At 46.8% G+C, this 22,294-nt stretch overlaps 1 protein-coding gene across 3 annotated transcripts in view; it reads left to right on the top strand.

Annotated features, from left to right (window-relative positions):
* The window catches only part of AFF2 (ALF transcription elongation factor 2), a 489,804-nt gene that overhangs the window by 278,449 nt on the left and 189,061 nt on the right, over positions 1-22,294 (top strand). For all 3 annotated transcript variants that reach the window (XM_067471707.1, XM_067471706.1, XM_067471705.1), the window contains 2 exons: positions 2,220-2,256; positions 3,278-3,329. In XM_067471707.1, coding sequence (XP_067327808.1) covers positions 2,220-2,256; positions 3,278-3,329 — 89 coding nt within the window. The remainder of the gene's footprint in view (positions 1-2,219; positions 2,257-3,277; positions 3,330-22,294) is intronic.

Here is a 22,294-nt window from a genome sequence, read left to right as displayed (position 1 = left end):
AAGTGCCATGTTTACTGTTATGGCATGATTGGCTTCACAAGGGATCGACCAGCTGTGTGACAGAATATTGGAAATTAATGACGCCGTGAGAGAAGGAGAGATGGGAGGGCTTCCAGCATCCTAGAAATCGGATACTTATTATTATTAGGGTTACAGCCTGTGTTGGATGGGGTCGCACTCCCTCTGAAGACACAGGTTCGCAGCTTGGGTGTGGCCCTGGATTCGTCGCTGACCCGGCGGTGACCAGGGGAGCATTTGCACAGCTCAGGCTCGTGCGCCAGCTGCGCCCGTACCTTGGGAAGTCTGACTTGGCCACGGTGGTACACGCTCTGGTCACATCCCGCCTAGACTACTGCAACGCTCTCTACGTGGGGCTGCCCCTGAAGACAGCCCGGAAGCTGCAACTAGTCCAACGCGCGGCAGCCATGATTCTAACGGGAGCGGAGCGCAGGGAGCACACAACCCCCCTGTTGCACCAGCTCCACTGGCTGCCGATTTGCTACCGGGCCCAATTCAAGGTGTTGGTATTGGCCTATAAAGCCCTAAACGGTTCCGGCCCAAGATACCTAACTGACCGCATCTCTGCCTATGAACCCACCCGGACTTTGAGATCTTCCGGGGGGGGCCCTGCTCTCGATCCCGCCAGCCTCTCAAGCACGGTTGGCGGGGACGAGAGATAGGGCCTTCTCGGTGGTGGCTCCTCGGCTGTGGAATGCCCTTCCTGTAGATGTTAGGCTGGCACCATCTCTCATGACATTCCATAGAAAGTTGAAGACCTGGATGTTTGTGCAGGCATTTGAGTAATTCAGTGCAATTCTGGTAATTTGAACATAGGAACGGAACAATGGACGTCGAACTTGGATTACGCTTGGATGATGAGGCGATCGGGGGTGGGTTTTGGGATAACTGTGTATTGATGTTTGTTTATTAGCTAGTAATGGAAATGTGTAATTTAACTGTTATGGTATATTAATTATTGCTGTTTTTTATTGTCCGTGCTGTTTGCTGTCTGGAAACCGCTGTGAGTCGCCCTCGGGCTTGAGATACAGCGGTATACAATAATAGTAAATAAATAAATAAATAAATATTATTATTTAGAACTTTTATATACTGGTCTTCTCACCTCCGCAGGCCGGTTCACAACAACAGTATCAGAGACAATCATTTAAAACATCATATCCCATAATACACTAAAACATTAAAATTCTAAAATACAATCAAATACTCCTAACAAAACAACCATGGTCTAGAACAGTGTTTCTCAACCTCCCAAATGCTGCGACCCCTTCATTCAGTTCCTCCTGTTGTGGTGAACAGGGGCGGCTCAACCCATACGCAAAGTAAGCATTCACGGTAGAGTTGATTTCGCCAGGGGTGCTCTTGACGCGCTCTTGGGGGAAAATAGACCTTGACATATGCGAGTTGCAGTTACTGGGATGTATAGTTCACCTACAATCAAAGAGCATTCTGAACCCCACAGGGGCAGCTCAACCCATACGCAAACTAAGCATTCGCGGTAGAGTTGATGTTGCCCAGGGGCGCTCTTGAGGCGCCCTTGGGGGAAAATAGACCTTGACATATGTGAGTTGTAGTTACTGGGATGTATAGTTCACCTTCAATCAAAGAGCATTCTGAACCCCACAGGGGCGGCTCAACCCATACGCAAACTAAGCATTCATGGTAGAGTTGATGTTGCCCAGGGGCGTTCTTTAGGCACTCTTGGGGGAAAATAGACCTTGACATATGTGAGTTGTAGTTACTGGGATATATAGTTTACCTACAATCAAAGAGCATTCTGAACCCCACAGGGGCGGCTCAACCCATACGCAAACTAAGCATTCGTGGTAGAGTTGATGTTGCCCAGGGGCATTCTTGAGGTGCTCTTGGGGGAAAATAGACCTTGACATATGCGAGTTGTAGTTACTGGGATGTGTAGTTCACCTACAACTCCACCAATGATTGAATTGAACCAAATATGGCACACAGAACTCCCATGACGAACAGAAAATATATATCAGTGATTGGTGGGGGGGGGGGGGAGTGCACCAAAATACTGTTTGCTTACCGTTGAAAATTACCTAGGGCCGGCTCTGCTCGAGAACCAATGCCCTTGTGAGCGGTGGGCTTTCCTTCTTTGTGAGCTTAGCCTCACACGTAAACACAGATCTTCCTTCTGAAGCTCCTAACGAAGGCTGACGTCTTGTTTGTTTTCATTGTAGGATTCGCAGCATCTGACCTCAGGATACAATATGCAAAGTAAGTCTCCATGATTCCCGCTCCGTTTTGTTCTCCCCCTGCATTGTGTTGTTAAGACAAAGGATGGGAAATTAATTTCCACGCTAGTGAATCAGATCCGTGGCATGTGGTTATGATCTTGGCCTTAATGTTCTGCCATTTATATTTGTCGTGTCAGGGCAACCAGTCCATTGTATTACATTTCTAACAGAACAAAACAAACAAACAGACAAAATACTAAATTTGCAAACTTGGTAGTTGATTAGATGTCCTTTGACCAGTCTCTGGCCCCTTGGAGTGCCTCTGGTGTTGCTACAAGAAGGTCCTCCATTGTGCATGTGGCAGGGCTCAGGGTGCATTGCAGAAGGTGGTCAATAGTTTGCTCTTCTTCTCCGCACGCGCATGTTGTGCACTCCACTTTGTGGCCCCATTTCTTGAGGTTGGCTCTGCATCTCGTGGTGCCAGAGCGCAGTCTGTTCAGCACCTTCCAAGTCGCCCAGTCTTCTGTGTGCCCAGGGGCGAGTCTCTCATTTCGTATCAGTTCTGGGTTTGAGCCTGCCACTTTTGGACTCTCGCTTGCTGAGGTGTTCCAGCGAGTGTCTCTGTAGATCTTAGAAAACTATTTCTTGGTTTAAGTCGTTGACGTGCTGCCTGATACCCAAACAGGGGATGAGCTGGAGATGTCTCTGCCTTGGTCCTTTCACTATTGGCTGCTACTTCCCGACGGATGTCAGGTGGTGCAATACCGGCTAAGCAGTGTCATTTCTCCAGTGGTGTAGGGCGCAGACACCCCGTGATAATGCGGCATGTCTCATTAAGAGCCACATCCACTGTTTTAGCGTGGTGAGATGTGTTCCACACTGGGCATGCGTACTCAGCAGCAGAGTAGCATAGCGCAAGGGCAGATGTCTTCACTGTGTCTGGTTGTGATCCCCAGGTTGTGCCATGCCGCACATAGTGACATCACAGAGAGGTGCCACGTCACTTAAGATTGCCATTAAACACGGGCTAATTATTCTGATGGGTTTTTTTTTCTTTCCAGAATGGAGTGAGCCTGCTGGCAAAGTTGCGACCAAATCAGTGCCACAGAAATCGTAAGTAGCTCTCTTTCACCTTCTAGCGCGCAGCATTAGATGTACTCTGGGCATTGCTCTCTGTCATGCGCTTGGGGAAAAAACAACACTGTGTGCATGGAATAGATGACACTGTTTTGTGTGCAGGAATCAGCACTTTCTGCCTACGAAAAAAATGTTTCTTCAGCATAAAATGCTATTTTCTGAACCATAATGCCACTTGTGAATTTTGACCTGTGAATCATTCAGTTTTGGAAGAGTTCTCTCTCTACTTGGAAAGGGAAAAACATTAGCAAAGAATTGTGGAAGGATCAAAGGGGAAAAGAGTCTTCCTGCCTTAGCAAAGAAGGAGGTGGGAGGCCAAGTGATGATGGAAGCCACACTTCCACTAAGTAAGGGCGTGGCCACCAAGGAGCCACTGTGGGCAAAGCCTGGGCACTGCCCCAAGGGACTGGATTCATCCTGCCTTAAACTGCACATCTGGGGATTTCATAGGATTTCCCCAAGGTGCGTAACGTAGGACAACTGCCCTATTGTTGTGTGGCATGAAAGTGCCGTTGTTTAAGCAACTTAAGCCTTGTTGGGTCACATGGATTAGTGTTGATAGGCTGTTGTTGGATGAGGTTGTGCTGGGTTACTCAGGTTGCGGCTGTGCACCAGAGTGGAGTGGTGTGGTGGGCTGAGGCTGGAGATCTTGCATACGCAGAAGATATCTGATGGTGTAGCGGGAACGCGGTCCCCAAGAAGGGGGGACGCGGTCTCAAACCCAAAACTTTCTGGGATCTTACCAGTTCGCTATGGATCCGAAGCAAGAGTCCAAACAGTTAGCAGGCAAAACACAGGTTTATTCATATTGCGCAATAAGAAGGCGGACAGGCAGCATAACGTGATATGCTGGTAACAGGCCGTCTGCCCCGACTGGGATGAACATCGGGGTTTATGTACCTTACTTGTTGACAACTTAAGGTTCCCTTTTATCCTTATTTGGCATATCATTTAGTAAGCATTTCCTTTAACATAAACAACTCCCGGAATGGCCAACCACTAGATTTCAGAAGATTTCCGTTGTAGTATCATATATGGCGATATTGCATACATTGCATGTAGCAACCACATTTCAGTAACATAACACGACCCTTACAGTTAACATGTAGCAACCTTTGTGGTTAAGCAGAAGCAATCATGGAGCAAGCGTGTCTTGGTCAATCTTCCAGTAACTGGCCGACCACAGCTATTGCCTATGTAAGCTTTGTAACACTTACTCCCCCTTTTCAGGGAGGCAGGCTGCATCTTTGAATAGAAGTTGGTTAATATGCCTTTTCTGACACCTTTGGGATAGACAGATACAAAATGGAGTGACTTTGGTTCACTGTCTCTCTCAATGGGTTGAGTGACCCTTGGGTGAAGCTAGTGGCTCAGAGGCTTCCCAATGGCAGCAGGTGGCCACAGGGAAGCCCTTCACCTGTCTCAGGTGGCAATGGGTATGCTTTGGTGGCCACGGGTATGTTTTGTGAGTCAGGATGGGCTCCTTTATTTATTTATTTATTTATTTATTTATTTATTTGCAGTATTGATATTCCGCCCTTCTCCTCACTCTGCAGGGGACTCAGGGCGGATTACAATGTACATATACATGGCAAACATTCAATGCCATTGACACACAACATATATAGCACCAGGACTGTGGCACAGCTGTCTGAGTGTCAGCTGCATTAAGATCACTTCTGACCATAAGGTCATGAGTTCAAAGCCAGCCCGGGTCGGAGTGAGCTTCCGACCAATTGTGTAGCTTATTGTCGACCTTTGCAACCCAAAAAGACAGTTGTATCTGTCAACTGGGAAAATTAGGTACCACCTAGGTGTGGGGAGGCTAATTTAACTAATTTACGAGGCCATAAAAAAGACTCTAGCAAAGCATGTGGGGAATGCGGAAGTACTTCATCAATGTTGCAGATGGACAATGAAAGCGACAGCTCCCCTGGCGGCCAGAAAAGTTAAATAGCTTCTGTTGGGGTTCAGCCTGTGTGTGAACCTGTACCTGACTCTCTGATTGTATTTCCTGATGTCAATGATTCTGAGGTCAATGTAGAAGATGATGGTTTGTGTAGTGAAAATCCTGCTGCTTTGGAAAGCGAAAGTCCAAATTCCCATGAGAATGATTCAGAGCCAAGCTGTGAACTTTCACTCCCTTTTAGCTCTTCAGATAATCTGATACCTGGTCCCCCTAACGAGGATAGACGGGGGCAGATTTGGCAAAGCAGAGGCGAAGCGCAGAGTTTACGGAGGTCAGCTAGATTAAGAGAAATGCAAACACGGCCTTCAGGCACGTCACAAAATAGATTTCTATGCTTTAAAAACGCTTGGCCTGGATGCCCATTCAGTCCAGGCATCGTTTCAGATTCATGTGCAGACTCTTGCAGTTCTCCTGCTTCCAGTGGCTTTGTTCCAGAAGTTTTTCTAGTTCTTCAAGTACGGTTAGTGGATTGCTGACAGGTTCCAGGATTTAGCAGTGTTACTGTGAGTTTTTGATCTTGTTCATGGACATTTCTTGTTGCTTATTTTTACTGTGGCTTTTTACCTTGCATATTTTCCTCTATTTTTGTACTCATCTTTCTTCAATAAAAAGGATTGTTTTTTCCTGAGTCAAGTGTGTTGGATTGTTGCCTTAGGGTCCAGTTTCCTGCTCTGGGTTGCAACAGCTTCTGACCATCTGTCTATATGTGTTGTGTGTCTTTGGCATTGAATGTTTGCCATGTATGTGTACATTGTAATCTGCCCTGAGTCCCCTGCGGGGTGAGGAAAAGGGCGGAATATCAATACTGCAAATAAATAAATAGACACAGAGGTAATTTAACATTCCAGCTTTTTCTTGAGAGTATTCTGACCACCGGGGGCGCTGTCCCTTCACCGACCATTTGTGACACCGATGAAGTACTTCCTCATTCTTTGCATGCTTGCTGGAGATTTTTACAGTCTCGTAAATTAGTTAAATTTGCCTCCCCGCATAAGTGGTACCGAAATTTCTTACTTGACAGATGCAATCATCTTTTAGGCTGCAAAGGTCGACAGCAAGCTACACAAAATTGGTTGGAAGCTCACTCCAACCCGGGTTGGCTTCCAACTCATGACCTTTCATGAATAGGAAGCCTACAAAGGCATCTCTAAGAAAATGAGTGCAATGGCAAGGAATGTCGGGCACACTGGCATGTGATGGCAACAAGACACAAGCCAGAAGCCTTTGGCAGCCAAGGTGGGCCGCAGTCCTGCCTCCGCTTCTCCCTTCCTGTGGTTGTTCTGGCTGGTTTGGCCTGCTGGGACTGCCTGGGGGTGAGCATCCCCCTTCCCTCCATCGCTCACTCGCTCGTTCTCACAGCAGCCGTGTGTTAGGGTTTTATTTAGCAAGGAACCCTTCAAGCAGCGCATCTCAGAGAATGCTCATGCTTGTCAGGAGGGAGAAACCGAAGCCTGGACTTAGAGTGTCAATCATCTCTCGCTTCTGGCAAAAGGATGTTGAGGGACTCCCGGCCCCGGCTTAGGCGCTCAGCCCATCTTTGTTAATAACTTTGGAGAGGAGAGCGCCTCTCGTTTCATTTTTGGTTATTTTGCAAAACACCGTTGATTCCCCCGCTCTCTCTGTCTGTCTTTTGGAGGGAGGGATGAGGTCCAGAAGTGGTTCTGCTGTTGCCAAATCGCATGCTGCTTTCTACCGGCTTCTTTAATACCAATACAATAGCTCACTGCAAGCACCACCTCTTGGCATGCGTATCCATTCCGATTGGGCACGTTTTGTGGCCCATTTCCTGCCCTTGGGACCTGGAGGTGAGTCAAATAGGCTGCCAAATGCCCCGCTCCCCACAGTCGTGTCCAGAAGTCCAGGAATATATCTGCAATTATTATTCTCCTCCCCTTGACCCAACGCCTTGCTGTTGCTGCAGTCCTTCTGGGATGGGTCTTGGAGGCACGGTCTTGTCATGGCCTCAGTCCTTCCTGGAGGGTCGATCCCAGATGGTGAAGCTGGGAGACGCCTGCTTGGACCCCTGGCCTTTGACCTGTGGGGTCCCGCAAGGCTCCATTCTGTCTCCCATGCTTTTTAACATCTACATGAAACCGCTGGGAGAGGTCATCCGGAGTTTTGGAGTTGGGTGCCAGCTCTATGCAGATGACACACAACTCTACTACTCTTTCCCACCTAACTCCAAGGAAGCCGCTGTGGCTGTCTGGATGAGGCGAAACAGGGTGAAGATCAATCCCGACAAGACAGAGGTCCTCCTGGTCAATCATAAACCGGACCGGGGTATAGGGTGGCAACCTGTGCTGGACGGGGTTGCACTCCCCCTGAAGCCACAGGTCCGCAGTTTGGGAGTCCTCCTGGATTCATCACTTACGCTTGAGGCTCAGGCGTCGGCGGTGGCCGGGAGGGCTTTCGCACAATTGAGACTCATGCGCCAACTGTGACTGTACCTCGTGAAGGCGGATCTGGCCAAGATGGTCCATGCCTTAGTCACCTCCAGATTGGACTACTGTAATGTGCTTTACGTGGGGCTGCCCTTGAAAGCAGCCCGGAAATTTCAGTTGGTTGAATGGGCGATGGCCACGTTGTTAACTGGTGTTCCTGACAGGGAGCAGGCAACCCTCCTGTTTAAGGAGCTCCATTGGCTGCCGTTCATTTACCGGACACAATTCAAGGTGCAGGTGCTTACCTACAAAGCCCTAAACAGTTTGGGACTAAGGCATGGACCACCCTGGCCAGATCCGCCTTCCCGAGGTAAGGTCGCAGTTGGCGCATGAGTCTTAATTGTGCAAAGGCCCTCGCGGCCACCGCTGATGCCTGAGCCTCAAGCGTAAGTGATGAATCCAGGAGGACTCCCAAACTGCGGACCTGTGGCTTCAGGGGGAGTGTAACCCCGTCCAGCACAGGTTGCCACCCTATACCCCGATCCAGTTTACGATCGACCAGGAGGACCTCTGTCTTGTCGGGATTGATCTTCAGCTTGTTCCTCCTCATCAAGATAGACACAGCGGCCAAGCACTCGTCCAGCACTCGAGAGGCCTCCTTGGAGTTAGGTGGAAAAGAGTAGTAGAGTTGCGTGTCATCTGCGTAGAGGTGGCACCCAACTCCAAAACTCCGGATGACCTCTCCCAACAGTTTCATGTAGATGTTAAAAAGCGTGCGACACACTGAAATACGCAACGGCTCTTTGCATTTGGCCCTCAAGCGCTCTGCGTCTTGCAGCCAGATCAACACCCTTGAATCAGACTCGGCTGCACCCACACTTCCACCATCTCGAGTGAGTCAGAAGGGCATCTTGAACGCGCTCCATAAAATGCAAACAAACAACAGGCCATTACCGAGCTTGTTTCGTGCCACCGCTTCTCTCATCATAAACGGACTTTTTGAGGATAATTACCACTAAATTCCTCACCTGCCAGACTTTGAGCACACTTGTTGGAGGTCTGTTTGAAAATGGTAATACCTCAGTGCTCTCTCTCGAAAGAACATTTCATCTCCTGTTTTGGGACGCGCTCCGCTATCTCAGAGCGAGCCACCTGGGAGCATGGAAAACAGCGCCAAGCGGCACCGCGAACATTGGCAAAGCCTCCCCGCTTTGAATGGAAGGGAATGCGCGCTTTGAAAGGAGCCAGCGGGAGCCCCTTGTGAAGAGCAATCAGGTGTCAGCAGGGCTTGCGCAGCAAGCCTTTCATATTGGGTAATGGCACAACAATCAATATTGCCGTTCAGAACATTCAAATCAAAATGCAGGCGTGTTCGCTTAAAGTTGACAACCGACATTAAACGACGCCATTTAGTCTGTAGTGGCATTTCCATTCCCTTTCAACCCCTCCAGCTCTTGACTTCACAAAAGAGAAAAGAAAACCCTCTTACGTTTGCGTGGTGCACAACGAGGGGAAATGGCAGCCTCGTGGAAGTCCTTCTACCCCAGATGCCCCATCTCTGATTTTTCTAGTACTGGGAGGACGGCCACTTATTGATTGCCACAGCTCACAATGTCATCCAGCCCTGGGGCCAAACCTGACCCAAAAAACTGCAGGTTGCAAATCACAATTTCTATATTACAGGACATTCTTCATTGAATGTAACGTGGGAACAGTAGCACAGCTGATTAGTATAGTATAATAAAAAAATTTTTTATTTATTTATTTCGGATGCTTCTCCCCCGCCCTTCTCGACCCCCGAGGGGGGACTCAGGGTGGCTTACAAAAGGCACAATTCGATGCCCAACAGTTCACTTAATACAATATACAAAATACAATATAACAACAACAGTTATAACTAGTTAAAACAATCAAATTAATACAATAGCAGCAATAAAATCATCTTGTGGTCAGCGTTGGCCAGTTCATAAATCCATAATCCATCCAGCATTGAGATTGTCCTTTCCTACTCTGGTCGTCATTGTCTTTTGTCCATCTGCCAGCTTACCCAAAGGCCTGGTCCCAAATCCAGGTTTTTAACTTCCTTTGTTGCAAGACCGCAGCGGCTTTCCCGGATTGTGGCGCAACAGCCAATGAGGCCTATGGTGAAGAGGAGCGTGCCCACAGCGACGATGACCACGGCAGGGATCAATGTGTAAACATCTTCAAAGAAGTGATCATAATCATCGTACGTGATGAAGACGTATGCACCGACGTAGCACAAAATACCAGCTGCGGCCCAGAAGATGAGGTTGAGGAAGACGAGGACGGTCTTGGAGGAGGTGATGCCGCACTGCCTCATGGCTGCTGCTCTTCTCCTCCTCGCCTCCACGCCGCTCATAATTAGTATAATAAAAGGTGCTCATATGTAGCAATTCGATTGGGAGAGCGTCCAAGGACAACAAAGCTCCTTGGCATGGAAGATGCAGCAACAACATGCCCCATCCTCCCCCCCCCCCCATGGCCAGAGTTGAGCATGGCCTCCGGATGCCAAAGTTGAAAAAAGAGGGGAGGTGTTGTAGTTCAGCCCATGGTTGTGGCTGATACTGATGTACGTGGGGAAGTGGATCATGGGAGCAAACATGAGATTTTAAGTCTTGAAAAGGATCAGTCTGTGTCTCCAGCAGTTAGTGAAGGTCACATTCCAGAGAGGTGCTGAGATGGTGCAGAAGAGTCATTCAGAGGCTGAAATTCCAGGTGGAGAGAATAATGAGTTGGTTGATAGGAGACTCGGTTTTCGTAAACTTCGTGCTGCTCAACAGCATCTCTGAAGGTCACAGCACTTGTTAGAGAAGAGGCCTTCTTCCTGCATCATGGAAGAAGGCATGATTTCATGTCTATATGAGAGAGGCCAGGGGATTTTCTAGCTAAACTGGGAAAATGAGGCAACAGCTGTTGTCAACTCCTAGTCAAGCTTCGGAGGAACTCTAGATCCATGTCTTTGCTTCTGTTTCATGACTGTTCCTGAATTTTTGTATTGGATGCTATGCTGCCTTGTAGTTCCTGTTTCTTGTGTATTCCTGTGCTAGATGTTCTGTTGCTTTGGGATATTGCAGTGGTTCTCAACCTGGGGTCCCCAGATGTTTTTGGCCTTCAACTCCCATAAATCCTAACAGCTGGTACACTGGCTGGGATTTCTGGGAGTTGTAGGCCAAACACATCTGGGGACCCCAGGTTGAGAACCAGTGGGATATTGGATTACTTGATGGTAAGAGCTGTTCATCAGGGGAATAAGCTGCCTTCCGGTGGAGTTTCCTTCTTGGGAGGTTTTTAAGCAGAGGCTGCGTGGTCATCTGTCAGGAGTGCTTTGATTGGGTCTTCCTTCATGGCGGAATGGGGTCGGACTGGCCCTCGGGATCTCTTCCGATTCTAGGATTCAGCGAGGGCAACACTTCCGCTTCCCCGGATGCAATTCTTTGCATTCGGTGCCATGCTCATAATAAACAATTTAGAAGATATTTAGTGCAGGCAAATAATTAAGACCAGTGTGTCCCTGCAGATGAGGCCATTCTTCAAAATAATTTCCAAACGAGTCTTTTAATTTGTTGTCATTATTCAAATGGCTCGCATGCATTTTAGCTTCCCCATCAAAATAAAATATTGGTTGGCCCCATCTCATAAATGGCCTGCTCTCACCAAGTTGGTAAATTACTTTACAAAAAAAACAAAACTCTGCAACAAGAGGGATTTAATTTGGTTCTGTTTTAATGACTTGGTGGTAAATCATTTGCATACGTATCTCGGGCCTAATTGATGCTCGAAATGGAGGCAGGACGAGGCGGTCCCAGATGCGCGGACAAAGATGTGGAGATGAAGCCAACTATCTCCTGCAGCAAAAGAACGCGCAGATTGATCTGGCCATTAACTCCCCGTTTTGCATGCAAGCGCTTAGGTGACCAAGCCGGGATTTTGGCATGCGGTTGCCATGGAAACTGGAATACCATAATGAGATTGCTTTGCCTTCTGCACATCTTCCTTCCCGCAGTCAAGAGGCTCCTGGAATCAGAACTTCGGGAGTGAAATATCACAGTGGTGATTGGAGTGGAGATTTTTGGGAAGCGGAGGCACCGTTGGCCTCAAGGAATAGCAATTGCGCTTGAGGGAACTGGGTCAATTCCTTGCTGGGAGAGCCAAAGGAACAGCCGAACCGAAACGCTAAGCAGCAACGAGCAAGGAGCCACCGAGGGACCCAGCACCCATCACCACCTCCATCCAATTAGTTGAAAGTGGCAAATCTGGCCCCGCATTTGCACCAGTTTCATGCCACTTTCCCCATTTCGACAGAGTCTACAGAACCTTGGGATTAGAATGATCAGATAGCGTAGTAATAATAATAGCAATGATATATTACTATTATTAATAATTGCAATAATATTAATAATAATATAATAGCAATGATATTGCATCATCATAATTGTAACAATATAATGTAAATAATTGTAGTAATAATAATAGCAATTATATATTAGTATTAATAATTGTAGTAATAATAATATAGCAATAATATTACATCATCATAATTGTAATAATATAATGTAAATAATTTTAGTAGTAGTAATAATAGCAATGATATTACATCATGATGATTGTAATAATATAATGTAAATAATTGTAGTAGTAGTAAGAATAGCAATGATATAATATTAGTATTAATAGTTGTAATAATATTCATAATAATATAATAGCAATAATATTACCTCATGATTGTAATAATATAATGTAAATAATTGTAGTAGTAATAATAGCAATGATATAATATTAGTATTAATAGTTGTAATAATATTCATACTAATATAATATCAATAATATTATATCATCATGATTGTAATAATATACTGTAAATAGTTGTAGTAATAATAATAATAGCAATTATATATTAGTATTAATAATTGTAATAATATTCATAATAATACAATAGCAAGAATATTACATCATTATAATTGTAATAATATAATGTAAATAATTGTAGTAATAATAATAGCAATGATATATTAGTATTAATAATTGTACTAATAATAATATAGCAATAATATTACATCATCATAATTGTAATAATATAATATAAATAATTTTAGTAGTAATAATAATGGTAGTAATATAATATGAGTATTAATAGTTGTAATAATATTCATAATAATATAATAGCAATAATATTACATCATCAGATTGTAATAACATAATGTAAATAATTGTAGTAGTAATAATAATAGCAATGATATAATATTAGTATTAATAGTTGAAATAATATTCATAATAATATAATAGCAATAATTACATCATGATTGTAATAATATGTAAATAATTGTAGTAGTAATAATAATAGCAATAATATAATATTAGTATTAATAGCTGTATATAATATTCATAATATAATAGCAATAATATTTATTTATTATTATTATTTCTGCTACTTATACCCCGCCCTTCTCACCCCCGAGGGGGGACTCAGGGCGGCTTACAAAGAAGGCACAATTCGATGCCCTTATACAAATACATACAGATAAAAACAGTAATTAAATAATTAACAGATTAAAAACATCAATATATAGCACCATAGCACAACAATAAGCAATCTCATGGTCAGTGTTTCGCGTTCCGTAGGTCCAGTAGGTTGAAATAGGTTCCTACAATATTTGCCCTTCATTATGGTCCTTCTTTTTAGCTGCCAGAGTTTCCGAAAGCCTGGTCCCACATCCAAGTTTTCAGCTGTTTCCTGAATGAGAGAAGGGAGGGCGCTGTTCTAATCTCCCCGGGGAGTGAGTTCCACAGGCGGGGGGCCACCACTGAGAAGGCCCTGCCCCTCGTCCCCACCAGTCTCACTTGTGATAAAGGCGGGGTCGAGAGCAGGGCCTCCCCAGAGGATCTTAAACTCCGTGGTGGTGTGTAGAGGGAGATCCGTTCGGACAAGTACACTGTGCCGGAACCGTATAGGATTTTATAGGTCAAAACCAGCACCTTGAATTGTGCTCGGAATTGGATCGGCAGCCAGTGGAGCTGGCATAACAGGGGGGTGGTATGCTCCCTGTATGCCGCTCCGGTGAGCAATCTGGCTGCCTCCCGTTGGACTAGTTGAAGTTTCCGAGCAGTCTTCAAGGGCAACCCCACGTAGAGTGCGTTGCAGTAATATCATGATTGTAATAATATAATGTAAATAATTGTAGTAGTAACAATAATAGCAATGTGACCAGCAGTGCTGCAGAATTTGAAGAGGCAGGAATGGAGGGCGAAAGGGAGAAACGTGCCAAGAGGAAGAAGGTGCGTCAAGCCAACCCCGACCGGGACCACCTTCCGTCTGGAAACTGATGCCCTCACTGAGAGAGACGATGCAGATCAAGAAGAGGACTCCACAGCCACCTCCGGACCCACCCTGGAGGACTATCCTACTTGGACAATGAGGGATCGCCTAAGAAAAAGAAGAAACATCCAGTTTTAGTAACCCGGATTGCGCAGACCTAAGAGGTAGTGCCAGGAGGCCCTCTCATACCTTCAGCTGCCATCCTGCTGGCCATGGAGTCGGAGGGAGGCAGCAAGCAAGACCCAGCTACATTGCATCCTATGTATTACATAGAATGATCGGAGGACGTCCTCAATGGCAGAACAGGTGGATTATAACATGTTACAATGGCTGTGAAAGCGGAAAAGGCTACAAGAGAGAAAAGGCTACCAGTCGTCGTGGTATCCATGCCAATGGATTAGAACCTTTTCCTGTAAAGATGGTGTGTTGGATCACTGTGCACCGATCCCAATGCACAAAATGAATGCATACGCAGGCATCTTACAAGCAAACTAAACCAACCAAAGTCTCATGGTGATCGGTGAACGACGATGGGGGCAGGACTGTGACATCTGGAAGCCACTAGCCATGGGCTGGTCCATGGGCAGTGGATGTGGATTCAGCCGTCCCAAGGTTGTGCCAGTCAGCTTTCGTATGATATTGTTTCTAGCACCCAATTTTGCTTGATGTTCAGGCAGTTCTTCTTGTAGGTCAGGGCACGGTCCAGAGGGACTCCCAGGTATTTGGATGTGCTGCAATGCTCCTGTGGGATTCCTTCCCAGGTAATAATCCTCAGAGCTCGGGATGCTTGTCTGTTCTTAAGGTGAGAGGCGCATGTCTGTGTTTTAGGTGGGTTATGGATCAGCTGGTTTCCCCTGTAATAGGCAGTGAGAGCACCTAGAGCTCCGGAGAGTTTCTGTTCGACCATCTCAAAGCTCCCTGCTTGAACGGTGATGGCACGATCATCAGCATAGATGAAGCTCTCTGTCCCTTCTGGCAGTGGCTGGTCATTTGTGTAGATGTTGAACATGGATGGGGCAAGTACGCTCCCCTGAGGCAGGCCGTTCTTCTGTTTCCACCTACTGCTTCTCTGGCCCTGGAACTCAACAAAGAAGCTCCTGTTCTGTAGCTGATTTCCTTGAGCGGTGATGGCACGATCATCAGCATAGATGGAGCTCTCTGTCCCTTCTGGCAGTGGCTGGTCATTTGTGTAGATGTCGAACATGGATGGGGCAAGCACGCTCCCCTGAGGCAGGCCGTTCTTCTGTTTCCGCCATCTGCTTCTCTGGCCCTGGAACTCAACAAAGAAGCTCCTGTTTGGTTGCTGATTTCCTTGAGTGGTGATGGCACGATCATCAGCATAGATGAAACTCTCTGTCCCTTCTGGCAGTGGCTGGTCATTTGTGTAGATGTTGAACATGGATGGGGCAAGCACGCTCCCCTGAGGCAGGCCGTTCTTCTGTTTCCGCCCTCTGCTTCTCTGGCCCTGGAACTCAACAAAGAAGCTCCTGTTTTGTAGCCGGTTTCCTATGAGGCGGGTGAACTGGTAGTCCTTAACTCCTTAACTTTTCAGGAGTTAAGAGACACAAGTCCCTGTGAAAATAGAAAACTTACAAGCAAATAGGATTTGAGAAAGCCGTTAGATTCTTCTGAATCTAACGCTGAAGCGAGGAACGTATTCCTTCCGAATGCTCTGTAGTTTTCACCTGCCATCCGTTGCCAGAGTAGGCTTGACTCCTGAGCCTTCTTCACCCTCAATCTGCTTAAGATAAATGTCTCTTCAAGGAGGGAGAAAAAGAGAAAATACGAGCGAGCACTCCCTGCATTTGATTCAGCTTCTCTTTCCATAGATCCAGACAGTTTTTTAGCTTTATACAAATCACATATTTGACAATCTTGTGGAGTCCCCTGTGGATTCCCTTCAGGTGAAGGTTGGCGTGGATACCTCCTCTCTCTCTCTCTCTCTCTCTCTCTCTCTCTCCTTCTCTTCTCTCTCTCCGTCTTCCTTTATTCTAATATTGAAGAGCAACTGCGACGGGCGACCCGCCTTGACCTTTAGTGCTAGATTAAAATTCCAAGAGGCTACCATGGCAACAATGCCTGGAAAATTAGATCCTGACAGAAATGCCGAAAAGAAACCTAAAACTGCAAGTCCTGCTCTGAACTCTGAAGAAAGGTTGCGCACAATTGTCATCGACAGGCCCTTAATTGAAATAATCTGCTTTTCCTTCTTACTTAAAGAAGAAGAAGATGACGAAGGAGGAAAGAAAAAGAAGGTGGAAATGGAAGAACAAAAGATGGCATCTCGAAAGGGTTTGTTTTTAAGTGGAAAAAGCTGCGGTGATTTAAGGGAAAGCGCTCTCTCTCTCTCTCTCTCTCTCTCTCTCTCTCTGCGGCATGAAATTCAAATCGTCCTCATTCCAATTTATGGGATTCAAAGAGAACAAGATGAGGTGGCAACCGGCCAAGCCGAAGCGGTAAAGATGGATTCAGGCATAACATTTGCAAAGGTCCCGAGCATTCGTCTCTGGCTGACGGGTTCTGACCTACCATTGGGATGCCTTTCCTACAAAGGGAGGGCTGCTCAGAAGGAAAGCAATGCTCTTCGAGGAGAAGACGGGTCAATGCTGACAGGGGATGATAGGGAAAAGGCAGAACTACTTAACGCCTTCTTTGCCTCGGTTTTCTCAAAAACAGGTCATCTTCAACCTCAGCAAGACGGAGTGGATGAGGGATTAGAGGACATCCAGCCCCAAATTGGGAAACAAGTCGTACAGGAATACCTGGCCGCTCTCAATGAGTCCAAGTCCCCTTTCAGGGCCAGATCAACGACACCCAAGAGTATTAAAGGAACGAGCGGAAGTCATTTCGGAACCATTGGCAACCATCTTGGAGAGTTCTTGGAGAACGGGAGAAGTTCCAGCAGACTGGAGAAGAAGGGCCAATGTGGTCCCAATCTCCAAGAAGGGAAAAAAGGATGACCCAAACAATGACCCATGTCCAGTCAGCCTCACGTCGATACCAGGCAAGATTCTGGAAAAGATTGTGAAGGAAGTGGTCTGCAAACACGTAGAAGCAAATGCGGTCATCGCTAAGAGTCAACATGGATTGATCAAAAACAAGTCATGCCAAGCTCATTGGATCTCTTTTGTCGATAGAGTTCCAAGCTGGGTAGATGCAGGGAATGATGCCGTGGATGTGGCGTGCTTGTATTTCAGGAAGGCCTTCTTTGACCAGGTCCCCCATGACCTTCTGGCAAGGAAACTAGGCCAATGTGGGCAAGGCAAAACTACGGTGAGGTGGATCTGGAATTGGTTAAAAGGACGAAACCAGAGGGTGATTCTCCCCAAAGCTTCCTCCTCTTCATCCTGGAAAGAAGTGACGAGCGGAGGGCCACAAGGAGGGTTCCGTCCTGGGCCCCCTGGTCCTGCTCAGGATCTTCATTCATGACTTGGATGAAGGGCTAGAAGGCAGGATCATCAAGTTTGCAGATGACACCAAATTGGGAGGGAGAGCCAAGACTCCAGAGGACAGGAGTACAATTCAAAATGATCTTGACAGATTAGAGAGATGATGGGCCAAAACTAACAAAATGAAGTTCAGCAGGGACAAATGCAAGATACTCCACTTTGGCAGAAAAAAATAAATGCAAAGAGACAGAATGGGGGACGATGAAGCCTGGCTCAAGAGCAGGAAGTGGGAAAAAGATCTTGGAGTCCTCGTGGGGAGGAAGGTGAACATGAGCCAGGAATAGGATGTGGCAGCAAAAAAAGCCAATGGGATTTTGGCCTGCATCAAGAGGAGGAGCCTAGTGCCTAGATCCAGGGAAGTCATGCTCCCCATGCTCTCTTCTGCTTTGGTTAGACCACTTTACCTGGAATATTGTGTCCAATTCTGGGCACCACAATTCAAGAGAGATATTGAGAAGCTTGTATGTGTCTAGAGGAGGGCAACTCAAATGATCAAGGGTCTGAAGAACAAGCCCTATGAGGAGTGGCTTAAGGAACTGGGCATGTTTAGCCTGAAGAAGAGAAGGCTGAGAGGAGGCATGATAGCCATGTATACATATGTGAGAGGAAGCCACAGGGAGGAGGAGGAGGAGGGAGCAAGCTTCCTTTCTGCTTCCCTGGAGAGAGACTAGGACGCAATGGAGCCATGGCTTCAAACTACGAGAGAGGAGATTCCATCTGAACATGAGGAAGAACTTCCTGACTGTGAGAGCCGTTCAGCAGTGGAACTCTCTGCCCCGGAGGGAGTGTGGTGGAGGCTCCTTCTTTGGAAGCTTTTAAGCAGAGGCTGGATGGCCATCTGTCGGGGGTGATTTGAATGCAATATTCCTGCTTCTTGGCAGAATGGGGTTGGACTGGAAGATGGCCCCGGAGGTCTCTTCCCACTCTAGGATTCTATGATTCTATGATTCCTGCTTCTTGGCAGAATGGGGTTGGACTGGATGGCCCAGGAGGTCTCTTCCAAGTGTTTGTTTCTATGATTCTAGATAACTAAAGCCACAAGCCAAACTATAGCTTTATATTGCCATTCCTAATTGCAGGCATTGATTAACTAGTTCAGCTTTATGTAAAACTAAAAATTGAATTCATGCCGGAATCGCTTACGGTTGGTGTCTCCTTCCTCCCTCCAAAGGGATGACATCTCCCCCACCTTTCCTGCATCACCAGGCCACCTGAAAGGAGACAGGTTTCTATAAATTGTCAGGTGTTAACATTTATTATGATGTCATCAGGTGAGGGAGGAGTTGCCTGTGCCATTTAAAGAGACAGAGTCTATCTGTAAAAATCCCAAAAGAGCTTCCTAAAAGTGAGTAATTCTCAAGTTTCGCTTCATTTGATTCCCACTGTATCGGCACATAGAGATGTGTTTGTATCCGTAAAACTGTATCTATACGTTTAGATATGTTCAAACATCACTCAGTTTCGATACTTTATTGAGTCCTGTATTGGGTGCCCCCAACCTCTTGACTTCTTGGCTTCTCTGGAATCCCATGAATTATCATAAAACTCTATGACTGATCCGTGCACAGGTTGAAACCACAAGGATTAGACTTACTTACTTAGGTGATCCCTCGTTGGACGAGTAAGATGGTCTTCCTTGATGACTTTTTGTGGGTTTGTAGGTGGCCATGGAGCCCTCTTCTTGACCCGCATCTTCTCCCACAGTGAAGGCATTGGTTTCCAGGTGGAAGGCGGTCCCAGTCGGGGTTGGCTTGACGCGCCTTCCTCCTGGCACGTTTATCTCTTTCACCCTCCACTCGTGCCTCCTTGAATTCTGCAGCACTGCTGGTCACAGCTGACCTTCAGCAGGAGCACTCAAGGGCCAGGGCTTCCCAGTTCTCAGTGTCTATGCCACAGTTCTTAAGGTTGGCTTTGAGCCCATCTTTCCATCTCTTTTCCTGCCCACCAACGTTCCGTTTTCCGTTCTTGAGTTCGGAGTAGAGCAACTGCTTTGGGAGATGGTGGTCAGGCATGCAGACAATGTGGCCGGTCCAGCGGAGTTGATGGGAGAGGACCATCGCTTCAATGCTGGTGGTCTTTGCTTCTTCCAGCACACTGACGTTTGTACGCTTGTCTTCCCAAGAGATTTGCAGGGTTTTCCGGAGGCAGCGCTGATGGAATCGTTCCAGGAGTTGCATGTGACGTCTATAGACAGTCCACGTCTCACAGGCATAGAGCAGGGTTGGGAGGGGAATAGCTCTATAAACAAGCCCCTTGGTATCCCTACGGATGTCCCGGTCCTCAAACACTCTCTGCTTCATTCGGAAAAATGTTGCACTCGCAGAGCTCAGTCGGTGTTGTGTTTCAGTCTCAATGTTGACGTCTGTAGACAGTCCACGTTTCGCAGACATAGAGTAGGGTTGGGAGGACAATAGCTTTATAGGCAAGCACCTTGGTCTCCCTACGGATGTCCCGGTCCTCAAACACTCTCTGCTTCATTCGGGAAAATGTTGCACTTGCAGAGCTCAGGCGGTGTTGTATTTCGGTGTTGATGTTGACTTTGGTGGAGAGGTGGCTGCCAAGGGAGCGGAAATAGTCAACATTTTCTAATTAGATTAGAAAGGATTAGAAAAAGAAAAGCAGTCCGCAGCTGCCCCGCAGGCTTTTGTGAACAGGAAGCAACCTCAATCAATAATCATTGTCTATAATGGGACTTGTGCATCCACAGGTTTTGGTAACTACGAGGGGACCTGGAATCACACCTCAATGGAGACTGAGAGCCCACTCTATCTAGTTGGCTTTGTATTCGTTCTTTATATTCATTCAAGAGAAAGTGGGACTTTTGTCAGTTAGAGTAGTTTCAGTGTTTTTCCAGATTGCCCAAAAGAAGCCGTGGTCCACCCTCTCCTGAAAAAACCAAGCCTAGACGCCGCCATCCCTAGTAACTATCGCCCAGTTTCACACCTTCCATTTTTGGGCAAAGTGATGGAACGGAGAGTGGTGGGGCAGCTACAGCCATTCTTAGACGAGATTTTGGGTTTGGACCCCTTTCAATCAGGCTTTCGTTCAGGTCATGGGACAGAGACTGTCTTGGTCACTATTACTGACGAAATTCGTCAGATCAGCGCTATTGGTACTCTTGGACCTCACCGCTGCATTCGACACCGTGGACCATGACTTGCTAATTCACGGACATTCTACAAATGCTATATTCCAAAGCCAAGATTTTACCAGCTTCCTGAAAGTCAGGAGGGAAGGGGCAGATCTAATCTCCAGCGGGAGAGAGTTCCAGAGCCGAGGGGCCACCACCGAGAAGGCCCTGTCCCTCGTTCCCTACAAGACGCGATTGCGAGGGTGGTGGGACCGAGAGCAGGGCCCCTCCAGAAGATCTTAATAACCTTGATGGTTCATAGGGGAGAATCCGTTCGGACTGGTAAATTGGGCCGGAGTCATTTAGGGATTTATAGGTCAACACCAGCACTTTGAATTGTGCTCGGAAGCTGATTGGCAGCCAGTGGAGCTGGCGCAACAGAGGAGTAGTATGCTCCCTGTACCGTGCTCCTGTTAGTAATCTGGCTGCGCTTGTTGGACTAGCTGAAGCTTCCGAGCAGTCTTCAGAGGCAACAGTAGTCCAGCCTTGAGATGACCGTGACCTGGATCACCGTAGCCAGGTCGTCCCTGGACAGGGAGGGGGCCAGCCGTCTAGCTTGCCGCAGGGGAAAGAAAGAAGGCGGTTCTGCTCACGGCGGAGAGAGACCTGGCCCTCCATCCTCAGCAGAAAGAGGGTCCAAAAGGACTCCCAGGCTTTTGACCAACGAGGACGGGCATAGCACCTCGCCATCCAGGGTAGGCAGATGGACATCCCCGCTGCCCGGTCGACCCAGCCATAGGATCTCCGTCTTTGCCAGATTCACCTTCAACCTGCTGGCACGCAGCCATCCAAAGAGCATTCTGAACTCCACCAACGGTGGAATTGAACTAATCTTGGCACACAGAACTCCTATGACCAACAGAAAATACTGGAAGGATTTGGTAGACATTGCCTTTGAGTTTTGGAGTTGTAGTTCACCTACATCCAGAGAGCACCGTGGACTCAAACAATGATGAATCTGGACCAAACTTGGCACGAATACTCAATATGCCCTAATGTGAACACTGGTGGAGTTTGGGAAAATAGAACTTGGCATTTGGGATTTGTAGTTACTGGGATTTATAATTCACCTACAATCAAAGAGCATTCTGAACTCCACCAACGGTGGAATTGAACTAATCTTGGCACACAGAACTCCCATGACCAACAGAAAATACTGGAAGGATTTGGTAGGCATTGCCTTTGAGTTTTGGAGTTGCAGTTCACCTACATCCAGAGAGCACCGTGGACTCAAACAATGATGAATCTGGACCAAACTTGGCACGAATACTCAATATGCCCTAATGTGAACACTGGTGGAGTTTGGGAAAATAGAACTTGGCATTTGGGATTTGTAGTTACTGGGATTTATAATTCACCTACAATCAAAGAGCATTCTGAACTCCACCAACGGTGGAATTGAACTAATCTTGGCACACAGAACTCCCATGACCAACAGAAAATACTGGAAGGATTTGGTAGGCATTGCCTTTGAGTTTTGGAGTTGCAGTTCACCTACATCCAGAGAGCACCGTGGACTCAAACAATGATGAATCTCGACCAAACTTGGCACGAATACTCAATATGCCCGTATGTGAACACTGGTGGAGTTTGGGAAAATAGAACTTGGCATTTGGGATTTGTAGTTACTGGGATTTATAATTCACCTACAATCAAAGAGCATTCTGAACTCCACCAA

This window comes from Anolis sagrei, chromosome 10 (genome assembly GCF_037176765.1).
Source record: "Anolis sagrei isolate rAnoSag1 chromosome 10, rAnoSag1.mat, whole genome shotgun sequence".
In the NCBI taxonomy this organism is placed as follows: Eukaryota; Metazoa; Chordata; class Lepidosauria; order Squamata; family Dactyloidae; genus Anolis; species Anolis sagrei.
The sequence above is the reverse complement of the archived record's forward strand: the minus strand, read 5'-3'. Positions and strand labels throughout refer to the sequence as shown.